Here is a 27795-nt window from a genome sequence, read left to right on the forward strand (position 1 = left end):
AGAATCTGCAGATGTTTTTTGCTATTTCTGCGGAGAATTGTGTTAAAAATCTGTGAATTTCTGCGGAATTATTTTGGGAGTATCATTACTAAAACCTTAACATGTGAAATATAAAAGAATTGCTTTTTAACTTTTATTTAATGCTTAAAATGCAAATCCAACTAGATTCACTTCATTTGGTAAACAAAGCAAGTCTCTCATATAATATCTCTAATAAAAGACAGAAAATATTCCTGTACAAACTGCATTGTAAATAAATCAGATGAACATTTTCATTTTAGTCAATAATATTACTGAAATTAATAAAAAAAACTGAATAAATATAGATTTACACACATTTACTTGAGTAAATAAACAGAATAAATGATGGGCTAAAAATCTACGTAATTCTGCGGAAATCTGCAGAATTCTGTGCAGACAGATTCTGTGTGGGCCTAGTCATATGCTAAAACACGAGAGCAACTTCTTAAAGACAATGTAACGTTAACACATTAAATTATGATTAAAAACTATGCTAAACCATGGAACATATTTGGCAGAACATCCTTATATGAGACGAAACGATTTATTAAACTTCTATTAATTTTGAAATTTAAAAGTTTTACTAGGCTTTCACAAGTCAGCTTTAAAGTTTGTCTTGCCATATATATTTTTTTAAACTACATTTCAAACAATTCTTAATTTTTCCAAATCCTGTTTTGTGGATGCAACAGCAAAGCTTTGTTTTCATTCAATGTGCAACAGTGTAACAAAACTTACTTATTTCCTCCCAATATTGAGCCTTTAGGGGATCCCTGCTCATAATCCATCTGCAAATCCTAGAACAAAGAGAATGGAAGTCACAAAATGCATAACTTAATCTTAAATCTAAAAGAATTATGCCAAATGTTCAGACAGGGCCTTGGCAACATTCATGCACACGTCAAAGATACATGAAAATGAATGGTAAGTCCTGCATGACACGGTGTTGGCATATCAGATATGAACTCTTGCATTATGAAATTAGCGCTTACAATTAATCCACACATGCGTTACATTACAGTTTTACACTTTCATGGTTTATTAGTGAGTGAATATGATGGAAGAGATGATGACATGAACAGTATATTAGATCTACATCAGCAAGCAAACACACATCTTGACAAGTGTTTGTGATTTCCTTCTTAAGTTTGTAAGTTGTTATTAGTTTTGTTTAAATGTTTACATTTGTGGGATCTTAAATCATAAAAAATGTATTATTAAGAATGATTTATTTGTTTAGTGAAAGTCAATGGGGTTCAAAACAGAAATGACATACAGCAAAAAGTACAAAACACACACACACAGAGACACATTCCAAAGTATCTTTTAGTGTACACAAAAAAAAGAAAGAAAACCATGTGTTGAAACAATGTCTTAAACTCTCAGGGCTCTATTTTAATGATCTAAGCGCAAAGTCTAAAGTGTATGGCGAAAAAAGCATTAAGGGTGTGTCCAAATCCACTTTTGCTACTCTAAGGACGGAAAAATACGCTCTGCGCCTTGGCTCATGGTCTAACAGGGTTGTACTTATTCTCTTGAAGAGTTATGGGTGTGTTTTAAGCATAATGTGCATTAAACCAATCAGAGTCTCATCTCCCATTTCCTTTAAGAGTCAGTTGCATCGCGCCATGGCGCATTTGCTGTTTACATGGTGGAGTTTGTAAGTGGAAAAACGAAATGCTTCACTAGCGAGAAAATCTGTAGTGCAAGGATAAAGAATGAGCCTCCTCCATTCAGCCTCTTTAATTTACTTTTACCTTTTACTACTTTACTTTCATGGACAAGGAAACAGTGTTGTACACACTCCACTGAAGACATCTATTAGTCTACATCTTTAATTTTGATTGTTAAGCACAAAGATTTGTTTCAAAACTATTTCTAAATTCAGTTCTAATTTCCAGCAAACGAATAAATGAACATTAAGAATTATTTCCAATATAGAGTTATTTCCAAACACGCGTCCTATTCTTATGTCCCATGTGGTGATGCATACGTCTCCAGAACCCGACAGGTGAACATATCTAAACCTGTTTTTAATAAAAACAAATATAAATATGCATTTAATAAATAATACTGATAATAATAACAACATTATAGAAATACAAATTGTCAAGAATAAACTGAATAAACTGGCACAGTCAAACAATGCGCCTTAACACACCTCCTTTTCAGACCAGCAAACTCATGAGTCCACAAAGTGCCGCAAATGGATTTGTTATTTAAACAAGGTGGCGGGTGGAAACCCTGAAAATCACTTTTGCGCTGGTCTGAAAATGGCAACAAATCGTGCCATACACGTCTTGCACCTTACTGCGCCGGGTGTATGATAGGGACCTTAAAAGTAATAGCGTTGCAACCGATGTTCAGTTTTTTGCACAGGCTGCTTGTTTCACTACATACAATAGATATGTATTAAATGTATTTACCCTGTAAATGTCTTTTGAGTCTCAAAGTATTTAGAGATCACAAAGAGCTCCAATGTCACCTAAAATAGTCTTTAAAGGGATAGTTCATCCAAAAATTTAATGTACTACTATTTACTCCAGTTTAGGGGTGACGCGGTGGCACAGTGGGTAGCACGTTCGCCTCAAGGTCGCTGGTTCTAGCCTCGGCTGAGGCAGTTGGCATTTCTGTGTGGAGTTTGCATGTTCTATATAGGTGAATAGGGTATGCTAAAATTCTAAGACACACTCATGTATGAGTGTGTGTTTGTGTGTGTGAATGAGTGTGTATGGATGTTTCCCAGTGTGTGTTTGGATGTTTGATGGGTTGCAGCTGGAAGGGCATCCGCTGCGTAAAACATATGCTGGATAAGTTGGCGGTTCATTCTGCTGTGGCGACCCCGGATTAATCAAGGGACCAAGCCGAAAAAAAATTAATGAATGAATTTACAGTTTGCTCCAAATCTTTGTTGACTTTAATAGTAGATAAAAACGATTCTTATGGAAGTCAATGATCAGCTTTCTTCAAAATATTTTCAGCTCAAGTGAAGGTGGAGTAAGGCCCAATGCCAATTCTACCCTTTAGCCCTTCCCTTTACCCCTACCCCTCATTTTGTGCGTTCATGTGAAGGGGGAGGGATGTCCCAATTCACTTTAGCTTAAAGGCGTAGGGCAAAGGGGAAGGGCTAGATAGCCCTTGAAATGGAGAATTTTCAGGACCACACTTGAAACCAAGGGGTAAGAAAATTTCCCAGAATACACCATCTACAACGGCAACATGGCTGCACACAAAAGTCAGGAGATGCACAACTGGAATAACTACAGCAGGCGCCATCGTCAATCTCAAAGGAAGCAAGAGATCGCGATGACATATGATGATGTGTGCAGGTGTTGTAGTGCTTTCCCATTTCTTAGGGGTAATTTTTGAAGCCCTCTCCCTTTACATTCTGTTTCAAAGGCCAAGGGGAAGGGGTACGAAAATAGAATTGGGATTGGGCCTAAATGATAAGCGAGTTTTCAGTTTTGGGAGAACTATCCCTTTAATGTTCTAATGGACCGAAAATAATGTAAATAAGTAAATTAATAGCCCATTCGCACTTTTAGCTGAACTATCCAATTAATATCTTAAGTTCTGACTTTTTGTACTGAAATACAATTATAAATGTTGGTTGCACAAGACTGCTGGAAAAGAAATCAATTCAAACGGCTCACAATGTTGTACTCTTAATTAGAGCATTGTGGGTGGACGGAACCATGTGCGATCTTCTCCTCCCACTCGCCAATATGATCATTCAAGCAGGCAATGACTGGAAATAGCTTGGTGCTCATGAATTAATGGAATCATCAAACCGAGGCAGTATCTATTAAATACAGTACCTCGCACATTCAAAAACTGTGCTGAGAGAAACATTTCAGGACTTGTTTTCAACCTAATGTCTGTCCTGTGAGCAGAGTAAGGAGTGGGTGTGGCCGGCAGAGCAGGGGAAAAAGAGAACTGACAACAATTGTCAGTTAGCTCACAAAATGAGACACAAACCGTAAGGAGACCCATGTTTTATAGTTTACAAAGTTAAAATACAAAGAAATAAACAGTAGGTAATTTAGGCTACGTTCACAGTGCCAGGCTTAGTGCTCAAATTAGATTTTTTTTCTCAAATCAGATTTTTTTGCATGGCTGTTCACACTACTCTTATAAATGTGGCCGTGTATTTGCAGTGTGAACAGATCACGGTCCTAAACTCACCCGCATGCGCAAAAGTATAGTTACGGACAGCACAAAATGTCTAATTATGCACACGTGATACTGTATGAAGTAAGCACGTTGTCAGATCATGCTTATATGGTTATTGCCCTTTTCACAGACAACTGTGGTGTATTTCATGAACTGTAAATGATTGTTCTGCTACTACTAATGTGTATTTCGGTATTTGAAATCTAAAATAAAGTCACTTGTGATTGAAAACCGGTGTAGTGAACTCATCAAGGGTTACTGAGCAGCCGCAGACTGAACTGTGAAGGCGGAGTTACTTCATCTCCGTTTGCAGAGTTATTTCATTTTACTTCCTTATAAACAGCTGACACGTACAGAAGGGAGGTTTGGGTGCTCGAGCACCTGCCCTTTTTTCTCTCAGAGAGAATGTTCTTCCTTCTTTGCACACGGATCCTCTATCCACAACACGTACGACACTCTTCAGCTTCGCGATCAACCCGTGCCTCGATTGTTAACAAAACAACAGTTTTGCCTCCAAAATCTTTTTCAAAATGAACAACCAACTTTCTGTGGTAAAGTAATTGCCATGTGTGCTATTCTACTATGCTGCTGAGGAGTAGATGATGTTTGCAGCAAAGAATGATGACGCATGTCGCCCAAAGATTATGTAAAAGTCACATGAAATCCGACATAACAGTTCTGTGTCTGATTTAAGACTACATATGAAAGTGGCACAGATCTGACTTGAAAAGATTCCATGCGGTTTGAGTCGTTCACACTATCATTACCTGAGTCACATGTGGGCAAAAAAATCAGAATCGGGCCACATTTGGCTGCAGTGTGAACGTAGCCTTAATGAGCTGCTACATTAGTTATTCATAATTACATATACACATAACCACAATTTGTTAAATCATCATAAAGATAATCATGTTTAAATAAACACTATAAATGAGGAGCACTTCTCTCCTCCTCAATCCCCGGGTTTGAATGCAGACACAGTGGATAGCAGTGCAGCAGGTCTCTTTCCCTATCTATTCCAAGCATTAGCCCTACCGGTAATTCGGAGGATTTTAAACATAAGCAAACACAGCAGCAAGGATAAAGACAATGTGTCTGAATGGTAACAAACTCAACTGATAAAGGTAAAGCTGCCATTCGCTAATTCTCTCAACAAAAATACTTGCTGCAAACCCCGTGGATCATGGAAACAAACACAAACGATTTGTACTGTGCGCGGACACGGTCTCACCCAGTCATTGGGTCTCACAGCTTGGCAGGTCGGCTTTGCATTTCAGAAAGCACACTCTCTCATGAATAATTAGAAGCAGGGTCTTCTCATAGGTCAAGAAAACTCTGCTATGAATAATAATGAGAAACCGACGTGTCATCACTCCACTAGCAGATACGCGCTATGTCACCGATTTTGATCCCGCCCCAAAAATTATGTTAAACCCGGAAGATGAAATTAGCTGACAAAAGCTCAAAATTATCCAGTTTTCCCCACAATTAAAGCTGACAGCTGCTAATGTTGTCTTAACTGATGCTCAACACAAATCTGCTAAAATTTTAAAAAAGTACTCCAGGGTGTCTTGAACCTTTAAATAAACCATTGTTACATAATGATCTGGTGTATGACTTCAATAGATGTTTTGTATTTTCAACTATTTCTTACTGTTCAACTATTTCTTACTGTTGTTTTGCTATTTGGAATAACCTAAAACAACCTGTGAATTTTTCTGTCTTTTTTCTATAATCAATAAGGTGATCAGGTTTCTGGATGGATAAATTAAGAAACTAATTAGTTAATTTAGCTTTATATTTATAGTTTATTATATTGTTACTACATTATATATAAAACTAAACAATAATTAGTAAGTTGTTAGTGTATCCTGTAGGGTATTAAACCTATAGTTTAAATATAGTTCACATTGTGAAGACTGTAAATAATGTAGTAACTACAGAAAATAATAAATAGATTAAAACATATTATAAGAATATTAAGACTTTATAAAATGTCAAACACAAATATCTACATACAGAGTACAGGAATTCAATACATTAAGAGCTTTTTAAAGGCTCTTTCCAACATTTTAGGCCTTATAACCACTTTAGGTTTCAACCGGTAACACTGGCGAGATTTTAGCTTACAGTATATTTATTAAATATTCATGTAAGAAACTAATCCAAAACTAAAACATTATTCATATACTGAATAAAAATCTATTTAGTCTAGCTAATTCAGCAGGTTGGCGCCTATAGAACTGCAGAAATAATGGTGTTGCCTTATTTACTGCAGTAAACAAAGCAGCATGATGTCTAGTAGGATTTTACTGATTTCATAACCCACACAGCAGCCTGATATTCGCAGATTTAATTCAGGCAAACTTTAGCATACAACCATACATTGCATAATCCAAAATGATATCAAATTTAATTCCTTGCAAAATAGCATTGAAAATGTTTTAATACTTTTTAAGGGCCTTACATTTCTCTACATTAATTTATCAACTTTGAACACTTAAGACGCCACAGACACCCTGTACATTAACAAAACTGTATTTGACATTTTAATAAATTTAACTTTTCAGTTAGTATGCAGTAACAGCTACTTTATTATTATTATTATTATTGTTATTATTATTATTATTATTAATACTTTTAATATTATAATTTTTTTAAACAATTGTGTAATGTTAAGACGTTTTTTGGAAATTAATGTAAAATTAAAATTGAATTATGCTGATAATATGCTTTAAAAATTCGAATGTGAATAAGCGAAATATGTCAATATGCTTATGTATACATGTCAATATACAATTCACTGTTGAAGTAAATAAAAATAAGAAATAAAAGAATTTCCTTTAATTTTTGTTTGTTTTTGTTGTTTTTGTCTGAGGTAAGTTAGCTGTAGATCTTTATCTATTTCAGTTCTGGCAGAGGATTTTACTATAATAATCAGGTGGATGATGATTAAACCTGAGAAGCTTTTCGCTCTCAAACTGATTCTTTAATTTTTCTGTCTCTTTGGTGCTTCCACACCTCCCTCTCTCTCACTCTCACTCTCTCTCTCTCATTTCCTCATCCACTCTCTCTGGAATACAGCTTTCAGCCATGCAAAACCTCATTGATTTTGCCCCGCAGATTAACAAACCAAATTTCCTTTACACAGCAAACTGTCATATCCTCATTCGCTGGCTGCCTTTCTGCTGATGGGAAGCTTTTCAGTAAGACTGATGGAGAGAGAAAGGCTGGAAGAGTAAAAGCTAAGAGAAGATCCAGACTCTCCGCTTCACTGCTTCTGTCACCGCCTTCTTTCATCCTCCTGCTTTTGCTTTCTTTATTCGCAGTCAAAGACACCGGTTTCCAGCGTGTGATTGGCTGCGGCTCCTCAGTGCGTGGGCTTCAGACCAGATGGATGAGGTGTCACTCAAGAAAGCCTCAAAAAACGCAAAGAGATGAAAAAGGGAAAAACGCTTCTTCATACAGACACGACCATGTGAAGCTTTTTTTGAAACTTGCCAAACTATGGAGCATCATGCTATATTAATTCCCATTCGCTGTGCAGTAGCACAATCCAATATAACTATCCAACAAAATGGCAAAAGCATAAGAAGCATCCACAGCCTCAGTGCACTTAAAATATTTAGACATTTTTTCATAGAGTTCCATATAATATATGAATAAATATAATAAATGTCTTGTCGCAAATTTTTAAAAGACTTTTTTAAAACCGACAAATACACAGTATTAAAAATCGACACTAAATTGTTTATTTATCTTACAATTTAAAAAAAGATTATGTATGTGGAGAAAAACATTACTGAAATATATATTACTGAAATATATTATCATATAATTATTATAGTTGAGATATATTTCATATATGTTTATTATTTATTTACATGTTAGTATATATTATAGTATAGTAGTATAGTATATATATATATATATATATATATATATATATATATATATATATATATATATATATATATATATATATATATATATATATATATATAGTTGAAGTCAGAATTATTAGCCCTCCTGAATTATTAGCCCCCATTTATTTTTCCCCCAATTCAGTTTTTTTTAAACACATTTCTAAACATAAGAGTTTTAATAACTCATTTCTAATAACTGATTTATTTTATCTTTGCCATGAAGACAGTTTATACTTTACAGTTTATACAGATTATACTTTACAAGATATTTTTCAAGACACTTCTATACAGCTTAAAGTGACATTTAAAGGCTTAATTATTGGTTAACTAGGCAGGTTAGGGTAATTAGGCAAGTCATTGTGTAATGATGGTTTGTTCTGTAGACAATCAAAAAAATAGAGCTCAAAGGGGCTAATAATTTTGTCCTTAAAATGTTTTTTAAAAAATTAAAATCTGCTTTTATTCTACCCAAAATAAAACAAATAAGAAAAAATATTTTCAGACATACTGTGGTTTGCTCTGTTTGTCTCCTCTGTATGGCTCCTTGCTCTGTTTAACATAATTTGGGAAATATTTGAACAGAATAAGAAAATCAAAGGGGGCTAATAATTCTGACTTCAACTATATATATATATATATATATATATATATATATATATATATATATATATATATATATATATATATATATATATATATATACACACACACACACACATACATATACACATACATATATCTACATTTTCGTATGAATAATGACATCTGTACTTGGTATGAAATAAAGGAAAATACAAACAAACAAAAAAAAAACTTTAGTTTACATAAATGTGAACTAATTATGAATTAGGTGTAATGTCAATTGTGTATTCAATTTGATTCTTTCATGTTGTGCATTAAGGGAATATAATCCAATTCAATCATTCACAGTCCAAATCAACCACTAATAAAAAAAAAAAATATCTGAAATGCTGTAGACTTTGAAGATTATGAAATGAAGCATAAGAGCCCCTTTGTCATTATCAGGCCACTCATGACAGCTGTGTGTGAGATCCACAAACACAAAGCAACAACATTCTGCAGTTCAAAGGCAGCTAAACAGATACAAACAGAGATGAATCACAATTCGCTATGAAAACAGAGACAAGAAAGAGGGCCAATCATAATCCAGCATCACAGTAGGTGTGCACAATAAATCGGTGTTAAAGGGAGTGGTGAACAGTGAGGTTTGTTTGCAGAATTAGCTGATTCCTCAAACAGGCCGTGTGTGCTGGGTTTGTTGCGCAAAGCGTTGCTTGCTGAGGCAATGTTTTCCCCCTCACTCAGACCTGCAGAGCACTTTGGTTTAACCGTCCCTGAGGGACACGAACAGGCACTTCAGACTCTTTATTTCCTCCCTCGCTCTCTCCCTCGCTCTCTCTCTTTTCTTGTTTTTTCCCCATTCGCTCACCCCACTCAACATCCATTCTGTCTGTCTAACCCTAAATTCTCTCTCCATTCCCTCTCGCTCGCTTTCAAGATGCGTCTGATTGTGACAAGCCCTAAAAATAAAGCCCCTCTGAGGACTCGGCTACATAAAATGCTTTGCTTTGCGATTTCAAAGTGCTTTTGATTACTGAAAAGTGCAGCGGCGTATCGACTTTGAGGGATGTGTCTTTAAATCAAGCAAGAGGCCTAAAAGAAAACAAACCAAAAAAGAAATGATCCAGCACAGAGGTTTTGGTCTGACAGACAGATGCAATCACAGTGATGTTATGAACAGGCAAGCTGAAAAGACAGACTGCGATGATCTAAATACGATAAGGCAAAAATGAATGGCAATGAAATGAATGAGAGATGGAAGTCACATATGGGAGGATGAGTACACTACATAAGCGCTGCAAAGCGGACAAGATGCTATGGAGAGAAAAAAAAACAGATAGAGGCCGCGAAGACAAAGATAACAGAGTAGAATACTAATAAAAATACCAGATTAGATCTTGCAGTGTAGTATATTTCTTCGGCACAGTCCAAAAAATCGTCAGTGTCGAGCTGTTTAGTAGAAGGACCAAGAAACTTCAGTTAATCACAAACACACACACACACACATGTGAGCCTCGTGTGGCTCCACAGAAACAATGACTGATGAGTTATTGGTAGCTGAGGTGGTGGGTTGAAGATGTATTTGCAAAGTCCATAATCATCCGACTTCATACAGGTCTGTGGGTTAAAGTGACAGACCATAATTGCTGAAATGATGATGGGACACCATACTAAAGAGTTCATAAATCATAATTCTGCTGTATAGCTAATGCTTTGGCTTTTAAATCAAACCTACATGCACTCAAAATAGATCAAATTGATTGACAGTTAGATTGACAGGCGATTTAACCAATAACAGTGCCAATTAAATGTGCCCTCATTGCTATCTGCATTTTTTCCCCAACAATAAATAAACAGTGGAATTAGTAGATTCACATTTGTGAAAAAGTGATCACTGAAACCATTAAAGGTGTCATTATATTGCTGGAAAAGTTCTTAATGAGTGACTAATTGTTCTTTGGGAAATTGCTTGTTGTTATCATCAAACTAAATGACCAGGTGATGCTATGTTTAGCTACTTCTAGTTGCGTTTAGATCCTGAATATATCACTACAATGCCTGTTGAATACATTTCAGGATTTTTCTTTCTAAAATAAACATCAATTCCTCCAGAAGTGATTCATTTTTTTCTCTGTAGGTGCATAGATTGACAGTGGGAGCCCCACAGCTGGTAGTAAACATTTACATTTACTCATTTAAGCAGATGCTTTTATCCAAAGCGATTTACAAGTGAAGTGAAAACTTAAAACTGTTTAAAATTTTTTAAGTGTTTTATTCAAAGCAAATTGTCAGGTCATGTCATATGAATCTCATCCAAAGCCTCATTTTGTTTATTTTGTGTTTAGGTTTGTGTTTTCTGGCAGTAAAGTCATTTGAAATAGCTGAAACCCTTAATCGTAATGATATTAAACTGTAATGTGCTCAAAACCTGCCTGGAACTACTTTGTGTGTTTTTCTCAAAAATAACTGTACACCTTAAAATGTTCATCAGCTAATCAGAATAAAGCATTTAACAGCTTCATAGTATAAATATATAATCTGTGTGAACAATATCAGCAAATTAACAGTTTTCAGTATTTTGCGATCTGTGATTTATTTATTTATTTTTATTTATTTATTTATGATTATGGGACCTCGACCTTTCCTCCAACAATGATTTATGTTAAAAAGTTAAATAGTTTTACTGAAAAGACTTTTATTGACATTTAATAGTTTGAAGTGCCATATTGTCTGGGTTGGTGCCATAAACTACCAGGGCCGGATTAACATAAGGGCTAAGTACATTGTAGAACCCAACAGTCAACTTTATCAAATGAAATCAGTGTAGTTAACTCAAAATTGACTGAAAGTTAATTCTACTCATTTGAAAAGAGTTTTGAACTCAGTGTTGAAGGTAATGAGTTAATTAAATACCTTATTACTAAAATGGAGTAAGTTCACAATACTCATACAGATTAGTTTTTTTACTCAAATGGTTTGTAGCAATTGCTTTCCTCAAACGGTTTGAGTTGCCTTAACTTATTTGGTTTTACAGTACTCAGTTGGTTTGAGTTTTCTTAATTTATTGGGTTTTACTGTGCTCAAATTGCTTCGTTTACTCAAATGGATTAAGTACACATTACTCATTAGGATTAGTTTTTGAACTTAAATGGTTTGTTGCAATCGGTTTGCTCAAATGGTTTAAGTTCCCTTAACTTTTTGGGTTTTACAGTGTGGGGCTAAAGCCCCAGGGCCTGAGAAAGGAGGAGGCCCTTGATTGGCTGATGAATTGATTTGCATCATGATGTGGAAAACGCATCTGCTTTATGGTTTCACACGTCGATAATTTGAAGAATTCCTATTGGCTCACTGCTGTTCAAAACAGTGATGCCGCTAAACTGTGAGTGGCTGTAGCCCATCTGTATTTCAAGTGGCCCTGTTTTAGTCACCAGTTAGGTTGACCAGATGTCTTGTTTTTACCCAGGAAATTCCCTTTTTTTCCAGGACAGTTCCTTATTTTGGCGCTACCGTGAGAACAGTCAAGGTAACCCTGTTTAAAGTATTTATTGTAAAGCACTCATTTAGAAGGTAGGCTATTGCAAATGTGTTTTTTCTTTTCTTTTTGCAGATTTTTGCAGCCTGTTTAAAATTTGAAGTTCATGTTATTTGAGCTTTAATTTTGTACGTTTGTATGCCTACACTCTCAGAAATAAAGGTATGTGAGCTGTCACTGGGGTGCAACCTTTTCAAATGGTACACATTTGTACTTAAAGGGTCATATTGGTACCTCAAAAGTATTTACTAGTACCTACAAATTATAAGGAACACTTTTGTACTATTTAGGTACTAATATGCAACTTTGAGGTATTAATATGGACCTTTTAGGTACAAATTTGTACTTTTTGAAAAGGTACCACCCCAATGACAGCTCGTGTACCTTTATTTCTGTGAGTGTACTTTAGTAACATATATAGTGGAATAAATAGTGGAAAATTAAATAATATTAATTAGCAACATAATCATAATAATGACAATAATAATAGAAAAAAAATCTACTTTTGTGAGGCAATAAAATGGTGCCCATGAGTTTGCTACAGCCCCAGGGCCCAATATGTTATAAATAATAATATAATAAAATGATAATAAACAGAGAACTTTTCCTGTTATTTTTCCATCATATTCCTCTACATATTACTTCTTATAATATACTGTTGCAAACTACTAAAATGTCAACAAAACCCACTTTGTTAAAACACACAGTTGAATTAGACTTTGATGACTTCATCATCTTAAACTGACAGAGCAGAGATCAAAATTCAATAACGCAATAATAACCATAAGCGAAATCACAAAAACTATTAATTAACAGATTTTATTGCAGTGTATAATCAATAAATATTGTTAAATAAAAACATCATCACCTAAATGCTATGTTTTACTTATTAAAAGCCTCAGCGAGCCACCAGTTGCAGCAATTATGTACTGTTCTTTAAAACCATTAAAACAACGTGATGTGAATTCAGAAAAACCAAGAGAAAATCAAAGCGGTGGCATCGTCAGATGTGAGCCCCGGTTCAGAAGACGGCATCATGAGCATGAAGCTGCAATGGGAATCGACATTAATTTGATGTCCTGCTGTTAAAAAATGATCTGGTTTATGAAAGGATGACAAATCCAGTTACAACATGAGAAACACTGAGTGCTCAAATGAGACGAAGATCAGTCAACGCTGCATTTTTCTGCAGCGCTTAAAGGAAGCCTTATTGATTAGATGCCACGGAAAGCTGCATCTAACCTTTCAATTACGGCCATGGCAAGAGTGAGAGACAGACGTCTAAAATTCACAACAGTCAAACATGGTGTGAAGAAAAAACAACAACAAGCCGCTGTCAAGAGATGAGCTGGGATTGTGGTAGATGTGAGGAAAATCTTACATAATAGGAAGTGTCAGCTTATAGGAGAAATCATTTGGAAGTGTTCACTGCACACTTATGGCTAGTGTGATTTCAGATTAAGCTTGACATGACTAGCCGCTTTCACAAATGCTCTGTTCCAAAACCTAGTTAGCTCCCTATGGAGGGATCGTGTGTTTTATTGAAAGGTAAAAATCTTAATTTTAGATTTAAGGTGCAACATTTTAACATGTTTTTGCATATATTGTTTATTCTGAAGAATATACAACCCTCCTGTGAATTTCGTTTTCTTTTTTAAATATTTACCAAGGGATGTCACAGTATTTCCAATTATACATTTCTTCTGGAAAAGCTCTTATTTGTTTTAATTTAGCTAAAATAGAAGCAATAAAAAAATTAAGGTCAATATTATTACCCGTCTAGACAAATATATGTATTTTTTTTTAAATTGGCTACAAAACAAAGCAGTTATCCAATGACTTATTAAAGGGTAACAATCTTATTTTAGATCTGCCATTTTGCATATATTTGTTATAGTTCCATAATTGTTCATTCTGAAGAATATACACTAACCGGTCACTTTATTAGGTACACCTGTCCAACTGCCTGTCAACGCAAATTTCTAATCAGCCAATCACATGGCAGCAACTCAATGCATTTAGAAATGTAGACACTTTGAACATGGCATGGTTGTTGGTGCCAAACGGGCTGGTCTGAGTATTTCATAAACTGCTGATCCACTGGGATTTTCACACTCAACCATCTCAAAGGTTTACAGAGAATGATCCAAAAGAGAGAAAATATCCAGTGAGCGGCAGTTCTGTGGGCGCAATTGCCTTGTTGATGCCAGAGATCAGAGGAGAATGGCCAGATTTGAGCTGATAGAAAACAGTAACTCAAATAACCACTTGTTACAACCGAGCTATGCAGAAGAGCATCTCTGAATACACGCTGAAGAGATCCAACTTGCCTTGTATCGATGGTTCAGGCTGGTAATGGTGGTGTAATGGTGTGGGGATATTTTCTTGCCACACTTTGGGCCCATTAGTACCAACTGAGCATCGTGTCAATGCCACAGCCTACCCGAGAATCTTTGCTGACCATGTCCATCCCTTTATGACCACAGTGTACCCATCATCTGATGGCTACTTCCAGCAGGATAACGCAACATGTCATAAAGCATGAATCATCTCAGACTGGTTTCTTGAACAAGACAGAGTTCACTGTACTCAAATGGCCTCCACAGTCACCAGACTCAATCCAATAGAGGACCAATATGTACCAAAATCTCTGAGGAATATTCCCAGTACCTTATTGAGTCTATGCCACCAAGGATTAAGGCAGATCTGAAGGCAAAAGGGGTTCAACCCAGCACTAGTAAGGTGTATCTAATAAAGTGGCAGATGAGTGTATACAGTATTAGTATAGATATTGTATCCATCAATATATATATATATATATATATATATATATATATATATAGTGTGTGTGTGTGTGTGTGTGTGTGTGTGTGTGTGTGTTTATTTAAGTGGTGCTGAATAAGAGATGCTTAGATATTTGCATATTGCATTTAACAAAATCAAAAAAGTTTACATGTTTCTAATAATAAAAGCAGTTTATGTAAATGGTACTTCAGTTTCTGTTTATCTATCTACTTGTACATTTCATTCCTTTTCTGTTCTGAATACTGTGACATTTTAAGGATTTGTTGTGGAGCAAGGAGAACTAAAATACATGTTAATCATGTTGTAAGATTTTTATTTTTTTAGGGCTCATAGTAGCCTATTTTACATTATTTCTGAATAACATGATCAAATGTGACTTCACTGTCAATAATTTTTACCCAGTGCAATTTAGAGTCAAGTGTGACTTTTTTTTTTTAATACAGTATCCAGTATCAGGACTTGTGTATAGACAAAACATTTACCATCTATCCGCATGACATTGCTGTTTGTTTGCTTTTATTTTTTAAACAAAATGCCATATTTGTAGTTTTCACAGAAACAATAAGGGTACAGTTTTACAGTCAAACTTCCACTTTGAAACTAGATTTAAAAAAGGTCATTATTAGGCACTTATAAAAGCATTACTTTATAAATCAATGGCCATAAAGCATAATTTTTAGTAAATAGCATTGTGTAAAAATCCTCTTAGTTACTTCTAATTTATTATTAACAACTGTCTATTGCTTAGATTCTCCTATAGTACTGCAATAGTCAGTTCACTAGGTTTAGGAACAGAGTTAGTATGCTGTAACATGAAGTATCATGAAGTGTGATCTGATTGGTTAATCTGTCACAGTTGTTTGCAATCAGAGGAAAGGCCAAAGCGAATGACTCACCGGTTCATGATGCGGCTTCGTCTCTGTTGTTAAAGGAGGGTCAAACTTCACCTGACCGACTGTAAGAAAACAACCACAATATTAAAGAAACAGTACACCTTTTTTTATATGGCTTAGAAATGAGGGTGATTTATTCATATATATATATATATATATATATATATATATATATATATATATATATATATATATATATATATATATATATATATATATACACACATACATACATATATATACATACAATAAAAACGTACATACATAGATACAGTCGAGCCCGAAAGTATTCATACCCTTACAAATTCTCACTTAAAGTTTTTGTTCAAAAGTACATAAAAGCTGAGATTTTTTTTCACAATGATGCTTCTTGAACATTGTCTTATTATCTTTTGGTAGAAGCCAGTGTCATTTCTAATGAAACAAAAACTTGCTAGTTGAAAAAAAAGAAACTTTAAATCAGAATTTGCCAGGGTATGAATAATCAGCATGAATAATTTCAGGCTTGACTGTGTATATTATATTATATTATATTATATTATATTATATTATATTATATTATATTATATTATATTATATTATATTATATTATATTATATTATATTATATTATATTATGTTATATTAAGTTTTCTAAATTTCTGTTATATTTCAATTGCATTATACAGTACATTCAGAAAGTATTCATAGCGCTTCATGTATTAGCCTGGTGATGATCGGTGCCTGGTTTTCTCCAAAGGTAACACATGGCACTTACTCCAAAGAGTTCAATTTTAGCCTCATCAGACCAGAGAATTTTGTTTCTTATGGTCTGAGAGCCCTTCTGATGCCTTTTAGCAAATTCCAGGCAGGGAGTGGCTTCCGTCTGGCCACTCTACCATACAGGCCTGATTGGTGGATTGCAGCACAGATGGTTGTCCTTCTGTAAGGTTCTCCTCTCTCCACAGAAGAACGCTGGAGCTCAGACAGAGTGACCATCGGGTTATTGATCACCTCCCTGACTTTCTCTCCCGATCACTCAGCTTAGATGGCCGGGCAGCTCTAGGAAGAGTCCTGGTGGTTCCAAAAATCTTCCACTTACGTATAATAACATAAAAATAAATCGGAAAAAGTGAAGCACTACTGTATGAATATTTTCCGGATCCACTGTAGTTATCTGTTTTGCATATTTTAATTTTTAGATAATTTGTGTACAGTACAAAGTAATATGCTCTGGTTGTTTATATGAGATAAATGCTGTAGCTTTGTTAACCAAACAACTGGTTCAATTTGCATTTAAACCCTTAAATAAACATATGATAGTGTTTTGTTCATACTCTCAAAATGAGTCCACAGAAAACCCATAAATTAAAAAAACATTCGGCACAGAATAAGCAAAAATATAACTAATATTTGAAGTCTGAACATAACTAGACATATGATGTTGATGTGCAGTCAAAATCACAGGTTTCTTTAAGTGAATTTAGCTGTTTTTAAGTGTTGTAGTTATACACGAGAATCCCTCAAAAGGAGATGTGGGCAGACTGATTTACTCAGTGAAGAGATTGCAGCACAGGTCTGTCAGGTTTGCCCAGGGGAAAAATGCAACAAACACTCACAGTTAATCTCTGACAGAGTTTTCCCTTCCCGACTCGTGCGGCTCGTTGAGCGAATCCGGTGCGGAACAGACACTGGAGGCTGGAGAGAGGAAGAAAAACACACACACATGCACAGAATGATAAAATGCACAAAAAACATTTATATAAAAGAATAACTGTTATTGTAGTAAGTGTGTTTCATATAAACAATTCAAAAATGTTCTATGTTTATTTTATAAAAAGTTATTTACTTGAAAAGTTATCCGGTTTCATTATTCCTATTATAATAGGAAGCCTGTTTTAATAAAATGACCATCTCAATGTCATTAAATTTTTATAACAGTAATGAATGCAATTTGTATAAAGATTATTATTAACTGTTAACTGTTCATTTGTATAATAAAAATAATAAAAATAATTAAATGAATACACCAATACCATTTAATAATACATATAATAAATTACCAATATTATTATTATTATTATTATTATTACTATTAATGTAAAAGATATAGTAATATGTAGCAACACACAAATAATAAATAATATATTATGTTTATTATGTTTGTTAATAATATGTTATGTTATATATAGCAATAAAAATGTAAATTTTGTACAAATTAAAAAAAATTATATATTTTATATAACCTACATTATAGATTATCTACATATAATATATTGTAAATAATTCTGTATATATTTTTTATTATTTTATTTATCTTTTGACACTCACCAAAAGCAAAAAAAAACCTGTTAATTATATTGCTTTATTAATTTACTGTATTAATATACTACATTTTACAATTTACTATATTACTACATATATTTTTAAAAATTAAATTATTATAAAGCATTTGATTTGAAAATACCAAAATATTTTCAAATACACAGCAAAAGTCATTTTTCGAGTGCCTTGGCCTGACTTTTGCTGTGTGACTTTTGTTGGATTATAATGAATCCCTTTCCCAAAGAGCACCAACACATTATTTAAGCTACCCCTGAGCACCTTTTGTTTGATTTTGTGTTCAAATACAGTTAATCCCTAAAATAATAAATAATCCCTAAAATATAAGAAACATATAACAATAATTTTCCATAACCACTCACCGGCCACTTTATTAGGTACACCTGTCTAATTGCTTGTTAATGTAAATTTCTAATCAGCCAATTACATGGCAGCATAAAGAAATGCACAGTAAGTCAAATAACTAGTCGTTACAACCAAGGTATGCAGAAGAGCATTTCTGAACACAACACGTCAAACCTTGAGGCAGATGGGCTACAGCAGCAGAAGACCACACCAGGAAACCACTCCTGTCAGCTAAGAACAGGAAACTGAGGCTACAAATTGCACAGGCTCACCAAAATTGGACAATAGAAGATTGGAAAAACAATGCCTGGAGTGATGAGTCTCAGTTTCTGCTGCGATATTTATTTGGTAGGGTCAGAATTTGGTGTCAACAACATGAAAGCATAGATCCATCCTGCCTTGTATCAACAGTTCAGGCTGGTGGTGGTTGTGTAATGCTGTGGGGGATATTTTCTTGGTACACTTTGGTCCCATTAGTACCAATTGAGCATTGTATCTGACCAAGCATATTGTTGCTGACCATGTCCATCCCTTTATGACCACAGTGTACCCATCTTCTGATGGCTACTTCCAGCAGGATAACACACCATGTCATAAAGCACGAATCATCTCAGACTGGTTTCTTGAACAAGACAATGAGTTCACTGTACTCAAATGGCCTCCACAGTCACCAGACTCAATCCAATAGAGCACCTTTGGGATGTGGTAAAACGGGAGATTCGCATCATGGATGTGCAGCTGACAAATCTGCAGCAACTACGTGATGCTATTATGCCAATATGGACCCAAATCTCTGAGGAATATTCCCAGTACCTTGTTGAATCTAAGCCACAAAGGATTAAGGCAGTTCTGAAGGCAAAATGGAATCGAACCCAGTACTAGTAAGGTGTACCTAATAAAGTGGCCGGTGAGTGTATAATATAATCTATAATATATATAATAGAACTCAAGTTTAGGCCTGATTTGCATTTATTGCATTACATTGCATATATACAGTACAGTACATTTACTGACTAAAAATATCCATTGCTCGATCTCCATCAAGCAGTCCCATCCAGTTGAATGGCCTGATACATAAACAACATCAAACCAAATAAAAGTCTCCAGATTGCAGCCACACTCCTCAATCAATAGCTTGCATATTAGTGCGCCATTCTTAGCAGATCAGTTAAAAACACCCCGTCAGCGGAATCACATCACATCAATACATCCAAGACAAGAGCGGCTTAAATGCTTACACTTCAGAGATCACTTAGTGCCATCACCAGAGACGCCACGAGCTAAAAATACATGCCAGGCATCACTCTCTGATATCAGGCCGGGTCGCGCCACTGACCCTATGAATCCCTATCTGTCTGACGCGGCTCAAGAGAAAATCATTACAGCCTGCTGGACGTCCCTGATGACTGTTCACAAAAGTTTACTGTCGTTCCTGAATCAGAGGACATCTTCCATCAGCAACACACACATACTGTATACAGTGCCCTTCATGTATATTGGCAGCCTGGTTAATATGAGCAAAAAAAGCTAGGAAAAAATATTGTTTAACCTTGCAGAAAATATTAATAATATGTAAATAAAATAAAATAAAAAAAGAAAGAAAGAAAAAGGGTTTATTTTTAATTATTGGCACTCCTATGAATTCTAACAATTCAAATTTTTTTTCAGCAATTTATTATTTTGTTGGATGACTAGAAAGAGGACACATGATTTCCTGTTTGCCTTAAAATATGTTAAAAGCAAGAAATTGTTTTACTTGATAATTATTTAAAAAATATTTATTAAACCATGAAACTGTCAAATTTTAATATTTTTCTTTTTTTAAATAAAAAAAATAATAAATACTAAGCGTGTAACTGAAATGAAAATAATGATTGACCAAAACTGTTTTCTAATTATGAAAATATATGTTTTATTTACAGTGATTTTGAAAGTAACAAATTATTAATGATATTGCAGCATGAAAGCACCATTTGATACAAAATGGATCTCTCGTTTGTGGTTTGAAACGTGACTGAATGATGATTTGAACTGTGATTTTTCTTATTTTCAAACATTTTAATTCATTACCTAAATTGTATACAGCACATTCTGCCTTCTTTGCACTGTATTATGTACAAAGACTGTAAAAATCAATCAGTTACTTTAAAAAAAATGTACACCCATTGTGACTTGAAAAGGTTAAGTTGACGTAATTTTTATAGTTATGCACAGAAGTCCACCGAAGTCTTTATTTTGTGAGCTGAGAATTTGTTTGCTGTTGTAGTCAATGGTAGCACCACGTTTTTTAAGTGCCTTGAGTGTATTAAGGCGCTGAGTGGGTGTTTTACAGTCAGTACTGAGTGGTCTGCATTTTTTTTTTCAGTCGAAAAACGCAACACCCATTGGTGGCACTTTTGAGCTAGCAGGATTATATAACATGTAATAGAGGTCTGCATGTACCGCGGGATGTTCTTGCGATGCGGCAATAAAAAATTTCCGAATTGAATGCGGTAGCGGCCGGTAACTCTGGTGTAATTTGAACAGGAGCGGGCGGTCTAACAATATAACACTCCCGAGTCCTGACATTATTTTGGAACAGCTTATCTGTGATTTCCTCGTTCTTACTGAGCACCGGTATAGCCAGTGCTCATGACTAGACCCACACAGAATCTGCGTGTGCAGAAATCCACAAATTTCCACATTTTTTTAGCCCATCATTGAGTCTATTTATTTAGGCGTGTAAATATGTGTACATTTTTATTTCTTCAGTTTTTAAATTAATTTCAATAATAATATTGACTAATATGAAAGTGTTCATTTGATTTATTTACAATACAGTTTGTAAAGTAATATTTTCTGTCTTTTATTAGATATATTATATGATAGACTTGATTAGTTTACCAAATAAATGGATCTAGATGGATTTGCGTTGTAAACATTATATAAAAGTTATAAAGATACTATTTTTTATTTCATATATTAAGTTTTTAGTTACGATACTCCCAAAATTATTCCGCATAAATATGCAGATTTTTTTATAAAATTCTCTGCAGAAATGGCAAAAAAATGTACTCTACTCACAACGGTTTTACATGATGAACACATGGATCACTGCTTTCTGCACATGCTTTTTAGATCGCACAGTCTGTGCGCGCAGCATCTGCATAATGGTCCTCAGAGTGGAGCGGGCTTTACCAAGATGTAAGAGCAAAGTGAAGATGCGCTGTCCTTCAGCTTGCTTTAGAAAACGGTCATTTACTGTTAGGAAACCCACATCAGGCAAGTCTGATGTATGGAAGTCTTTTTACTGCGTCATGGATGCATATGGGAAAAAATTACCCGTTGCGCGATGTGATAATAGCTCAAAGTATTACCCTTTAGCAGTCACAAGACTGGAACCTCAGGTTTAAGGAGGCACTCATGTCTCATCAAAAAGGGCCGAACAAAACTGACATTTAGCCTACAATCCTAGCACAACATAAATCTGTTATCTCTCTCTTTTGGTAGTACCCAAATTAAACGTGAGATTTTGGAAACCAGATCTAAATTTAGTGGGAATAATCGGGTTGGGCAGAAATCAGAGCGGGTCGGGCAGCCAGTGAACAAAGGCTGAATATACAGTGGGAGCGGTCGGGTGCGGAATAAAACCTTGAGGGAGCGGGACTAAAAAAACTAATCCTGCGCAGATCTCTACCATGTAACTGTCAAAAGATAATCTGCTGAAGAGTTTCAACTTGTAAGGGTACAGCAGGGGTACTCTATATCAAAGCAGCCGATGCTTCAGTGGACCTAAAATGACCAACATCCCCACAAATTGTCTGGTAACACTTTACAATAAGGTTGTATTAGTCCATGTTAGTTAATGCATTTACTAACATGACCAAACAATGAACAATGCATTTATTACAGAATTTGTTCACGTTAGTTAATGATAATACAGTTGTTCATTAGTTCATGTTAACACATGGTGCATTAACTAATGCTAAGAAGAATTCATTTGGATTTTAATAATGCATTAGTAAATGTTGAACTATGGTTAATAAATGCTGTACAAGTATTGTTCATACTTAGTTCATCTTAGTAAATACATTATTGTAAAGTGTGACCAACTGTCTTAAAGGTTTTCAAGAAAAAAGCCTTTACTTTTATCCAAACTCAAGAGTCTTTAGCAAAATGAACGGTCAACAACAAAGACATTTTTCCACTTCCTTCTTTTGCCCGTATCCATCAATGGCGCCAGTTTTAGTAGAGGGCGGCACTGTAAACACAGAAACACCTGCATACGCAGCGCACATTAATGCACGACGACATTTGAATCCAGGAAACTAAAAGGACATCCTTCACTCCAGTTTCACTCCAGCAGCAGGGCTGATGGAGATGTGATGAGGAGAGATAAGACAGAGGAACAGACGCACGACCTTCAGACAACAAGGACGCAGCAGGACTCTGAAACAGAAATAGACAGCATGCCAAACACTGCGCCCTTCCCTCAGCGGACGCCTGTGAATATTCTAGCACTCCTTTTAGCACTCGGGCCACATGGTACAGTGACTAGGAAAGACACTATCTGTGCTTTCCAAAACATATATGTACAGTACATGACTATCTGACTGTAATGATGTTTATTATAAAGATGAAATTAAACTAATGGGGGTGGGGGGGGGGGGGGGGGGGGGGTGGGGGTGTTAGGGCTGGGGAAGAACGAACAAGTTAAATTTGATGGCAAAATCAAAAGAAAAATGTCATTTTAAAATATTACGAATTCAAAACGACTATGCAAAATAAAAATAAAAACTTTAACGCACAAAAAACATTATTTGTATTTTTTTTTGTATTGTGCCTATAAACAAGACTGAATACAAAATCAATTAAATCATAAATAATTATAAATAAATCCAAAAATGGTCTGCAAAATAAAGCCTATTTATTAACTAATATCAAAAAGTAATTTTACTTTATATATATATTAAGTTTGACCAGAGGAGAAATGACCGTGCCCAACAGAGCCTGGGTTCTCTTGAGGTTTTTTTTTCCTTCACTTTCGTCAATTGGTAAAGTTTGTTCCTCGCCACTGTCGCCACTGGCTTGCTTGGTTGGGAATTGTTTAGCTGTGCATCGATGGATTTGCTCTTCAATGTTTCGACTTCCAGCAGTGAAAATTAAACCACACTAAACTGAACTAAACTCAACTTCAACTCTGAAAACTGGACTGACGCATTTTCAATTTACTACAGAACTTCTATGTCAAGCTGCTTTGACACACTCTACTTTGTAAAAGCGCTATAGAAATAAACATGAATAGAAATAAATTGAAAATATTTAAGGGTTGAGTACTGTATTGCTTTGACAAGCTTTAAACCAGGGGTTCCCAAACCTTTTAGCCCACGAACCCCAAAAAAACAATGCCAGTGACTTGCAACCCTAACTATTTTTCGGAAGAGGTCATAAAAACGTTGCACGCAATGGCTCACACATACACCCATTGGCCTAAATAAACAAGCATATTGATAACACAAAAAAGTGCAACAGTCTAACAACTATATATATATATATATATATATATATATATATATATATATATATATATATATATATATATATAATTTATATTTTCTATAGGAGCTTTACAATATTGTATTTGTGCATATACATTAGTTTAGTCAGTACTGAAGCCAAATCTGGAGCTTATCTAACAAAATAACTTACAATAATGATTCAATAATTAGTAGCCCAAATTTATATGTTAGGGAAAAATATTAAACAAAATTTAAAAAAAAAATAGCAAAAATCAAGAGAAACAAAAAAATGTGTAAAATTGTTGAAATAAAATTTTGTAGTGTAGTTTGTAATTAATTTTTGCATGAATTTAAGTGTATTATATTTCTATTTCTAAAGATGTTCTGTGAATATATCTGTTTAATAAATCTGTTTTGTTCAAAATGCACCAATATATATTACCCATATTACAATAAAAATATTTTTAAAATATTCATTTTCAAAATGGGGTGTCCTCATACAGTATATGCTGAGCAGTTATATATATATATATATATATATATATATATATTTTTTTTTTTTTTTTTTTTTTTTCTCTCACCTAATGAGACTGGTGAGCACAATGTTTAGGTTACATCAAAAGTTTTTCCTTGGTTTCATTTTGGAGACCGCCACTCAGAGATCATCCATGTTCAGTCTTGGCCTGTAATTATTTCTAATGTACGTGAGTACCATAAAGGTGTCAGAAAGTTTAGGCTGGTGCCATAAAATCAATCTGCTGCAACTGACACTATTGCTGTGTCATACAACGTAAAAGCCTATGGGGTTGTAATCCAGACTAATGGCTTTTTATTTGCATGTTGTATTTTAAATGTAACTTTTTTATCTTCTGTTATGGTTGAACAATGGTAATTTCGATAGTTTATTAAAATGTATTACATTTTTGAAAATCACTAAGCGACACCCTCTCATTGTGCCGTGACCCCTAGAGGATGCCAAACCACACACTTTGGGAACCACTGCTCTAGACGGTTGATAAAGTTAAAAAGTTGATAAAGTTGAAAGAAAGAAGTTAAGTGTTTAAAATGACAAAATAACATACAAAAAAAAAACATCGCTAAATTCAACAGATTTCATTAGATTCCTTCAGTAGTAATCATTTGTATTCTATTATTTAAAAAATATAAACAGTGCTCAGCATATATGAGTACACTCCATTGTAAAAATGAATATTTTTACCCATTTCTTAGTGAATATAGGTAATATATATTGGTGCATTTAAACAAAACATATTTATTTAACAGATATATTTATTCAAACAATATTTCAGTCACCGAACATAATTAGAAATGGAAAGGTTATACAATTAAATTCAAGCAAAATATTGCAAAAAAAAAATTACAAACTACAAAATCTCAACAAAATGGTATATATTTTTGTTTCTCTTGATTTTTGCTATTTTTGAAAATTTTATTTAATATTTTTCTCTAACAAATTTGGGCTACTAATTTTTGAACCATTATTGTAAGTTATTTTGTAAGATAACCTCTAGATTTGGCTTCAGTACTGCCTAAAATAATGTATATGCACAAACATAACATTGTAAAACAATAATAAAAATGTATTTAAATGAGAGATTTGTGGGGGTGTACTCATATATGCTGAGCACCGTTTACTCTAAAAGCTCTTTGATGATATTTGGATAAATCTTTGAAGCAAAACTCAGCTCAGAGAGGCCAGTCGAAAATCATTTGTCAACATATCCAAATCCTGCTTCTGAACTTCTGTTCTCGAAACCGAGCTCTTGAGCGATCGAGACTTGGATCAATAATCAGACAAAACTTCCTACAACATCCTTGAGCCCAACTGTGCAACTCACACACATATAAACACACACACAAACAAACAAACAAACTAACTAATTCAGCACACAAGAAAACCCAGCATGCATCTGTCAAGGTTTTGATCAAAATAAATCAAAATTAGTGTCATGTAAGGCATTCACTCAAGTCATCAACAAAACTTATTAAAGGGATAGTTAACCCAAAAATTCAAAAATTGCTGTCAATTTGTTTACCCTTATGGCCATACACAATTTTGTGGCATTTTTTCTTCAATAAAATAGTAAAACAGGTTTGAGATTTTGGAAGTAAAAAAAAAACATGTCAAAAGCAAAACTCAGTTTATATGATGAGGTCTTGGGAAGCAAAATCACTCTTTGTAAGAAACTGAACATTGTTTAAATATTATTGTGAACTTTAAGGTGAGATTTGTAAATAAAGCATTTTATACTATTATGTGTTTCTTTTAATAAACTTTATCTATTTGTGTGTGGATTTCAAATACAATAAATATTTTAAAAAGCTTCTCAAAATTAGTATTTTCTCCTGTACCGAGCCATTAATCTCCACTTTTCTTCTGAAAGATTTATGAAGGTGTTTACTGAGGGATTCTACATTCAAATTTTCTGATTATATCTAACAGTTTATGCTGCAAAAAAAAAAAAAAAAGATTTGACTTTTTTTTTCAAGCCGTTTACAGTATTTTCTGAATTATGGAGTTAAAAAAAGGATCTGCAAAATCTCCTCTTTGAAAAAAATTCCCTTTAATACTTAAAAAGACAAGAATTTTTGAACCTCACGTCACTCAATGTTCAGATTTCTGTGTGAGAAATGTAAGCAAATTAGTACAAATTTAAAACATAAGAAATACAGAAATGTTTTTTATTTTATTTTTTATCCTATTCACCTGCGTCTTGCATGAATCCACATCTTCAGCAAAGCATGGTACAGCAGCAGAGTTTCTTGACTACTATGCCTGAATGAGTGTATAGTTCCTAACAATATTGGCCTGGGAAATAGTATTTTTTTCTTTTTCCGTCTGTTTTATTACATGATGTAACTACTGAAGACTTAAGACTTAAATAAAAAAGTAGTTAAAAATCTTATGAAAAGCTAACGGTCAAATTTGATTCAATTCATTTTGCTAATCTAAGCTAAACTGACCCCAGAACAACATGAAATCGGCTAAATGGATTAAAAAATGGTTCAAGTAAACATTTAACTCTAGGATTCTTGTAAAATGAGCCTTTTTCCAAAAAAAAGGTGGTGTTCCTTTAAAAACCTCTGATTGACCTTTTTTTTTTTTTTCAAAGGTCTACAGAAGAAACCACTGTTATACAACGATTTGCCTATTTAACTCTAACTTACCTTATTAACCTAATTAACATTGTTAAGCCTTTAATTAGCACTTTAAGCTGAATACTAGTGTCCTAAAAATATCTAGTAAAACACTATTTACTGTCATCATGGCAAAGATAAAATAAATCAGTTATTAGAAATGAGTTATTAAAACTATTATGTTTAGAAATGTGTTTAAAAAAAATCTTCTCTCGCTAAACAGAAATTGGGGGGAAAATATACAGGGGTCTAATAATTAAGGAGGGCTAATAATTCTCACTTCAACTGTATGCAAATTGTAATTGGCGTTCATTCCGCTGTGGTGACCACTGATAAATCAGTAACTAAGCCACTAAGGATAGTGAGTGACTTAATTGACCCTCAAAGTGCTGGCAAACATTTGACTTAAATTTATGAATCATCACAGTCCAGTTTCAGCTAAAAAACTGTTTTATAAAAAATAAAATAGTGCATCTTGGATGGCCTAATGGCGAACAAATTAGCATATTTTTATTTTTAGCTCAACCATCCCACCCATCA

At 34.2% G+C, this 27795-nt stretch overlaps 1 protein-coding gene across 7 annotated transcripts in view; it reads right to left on the reverse strand.

Annotated features, from left to right (window-relative positions):
- map4k3a (mitogen-activated protein kinase kinase kinase kinase 3a) overlaps positions 1-27795 on the reverse strand; it is a 145410-nt gene that overhangs the window by 39471 nt on the left and 78144 nt on the right. For 4 of the 7 annotated variants that reach the window (XM_056467834.1, XM_056467835.1, XM_056467836.1 and 1 more), the window contains 4 exons: positions 17530-17608; positions 15936-15994; positions 10089-10151; positions 760-818 (listed from right to left, as the gene is read on the reverse strand). In XM_056467834.1, the coding sequence (XP_056323809.1) occupies positions 760-818; positions 10089-10151; positions 15936-15994; positions 17530-17608 (260 nt within the window). The remainder of the gene's footprint in view (positions 1-759; positions 819-10088; positions 10152-15935; positions 15995-17529; positions 17609-27795) is intronic. The other 3 variants (XM_056467838.1, XM_056467837.1, XM_056467833.1) reach the window with 1 other exon arrangement.

The sequence above is a fragment of the Danio aesculapii genome, chromosome 11 (assembly GCF_903798145.1).
Source record: "Danio aesculapii chromosome 11, fDanAes4.1, whole genome shotgun sequence".
Classification (NCBI taxonomy): Eukaryota; Metazoa; Chordata; class Actinopteri; order Cypriniformes; family Danionidae; genus Danio; species Danio aesculapii.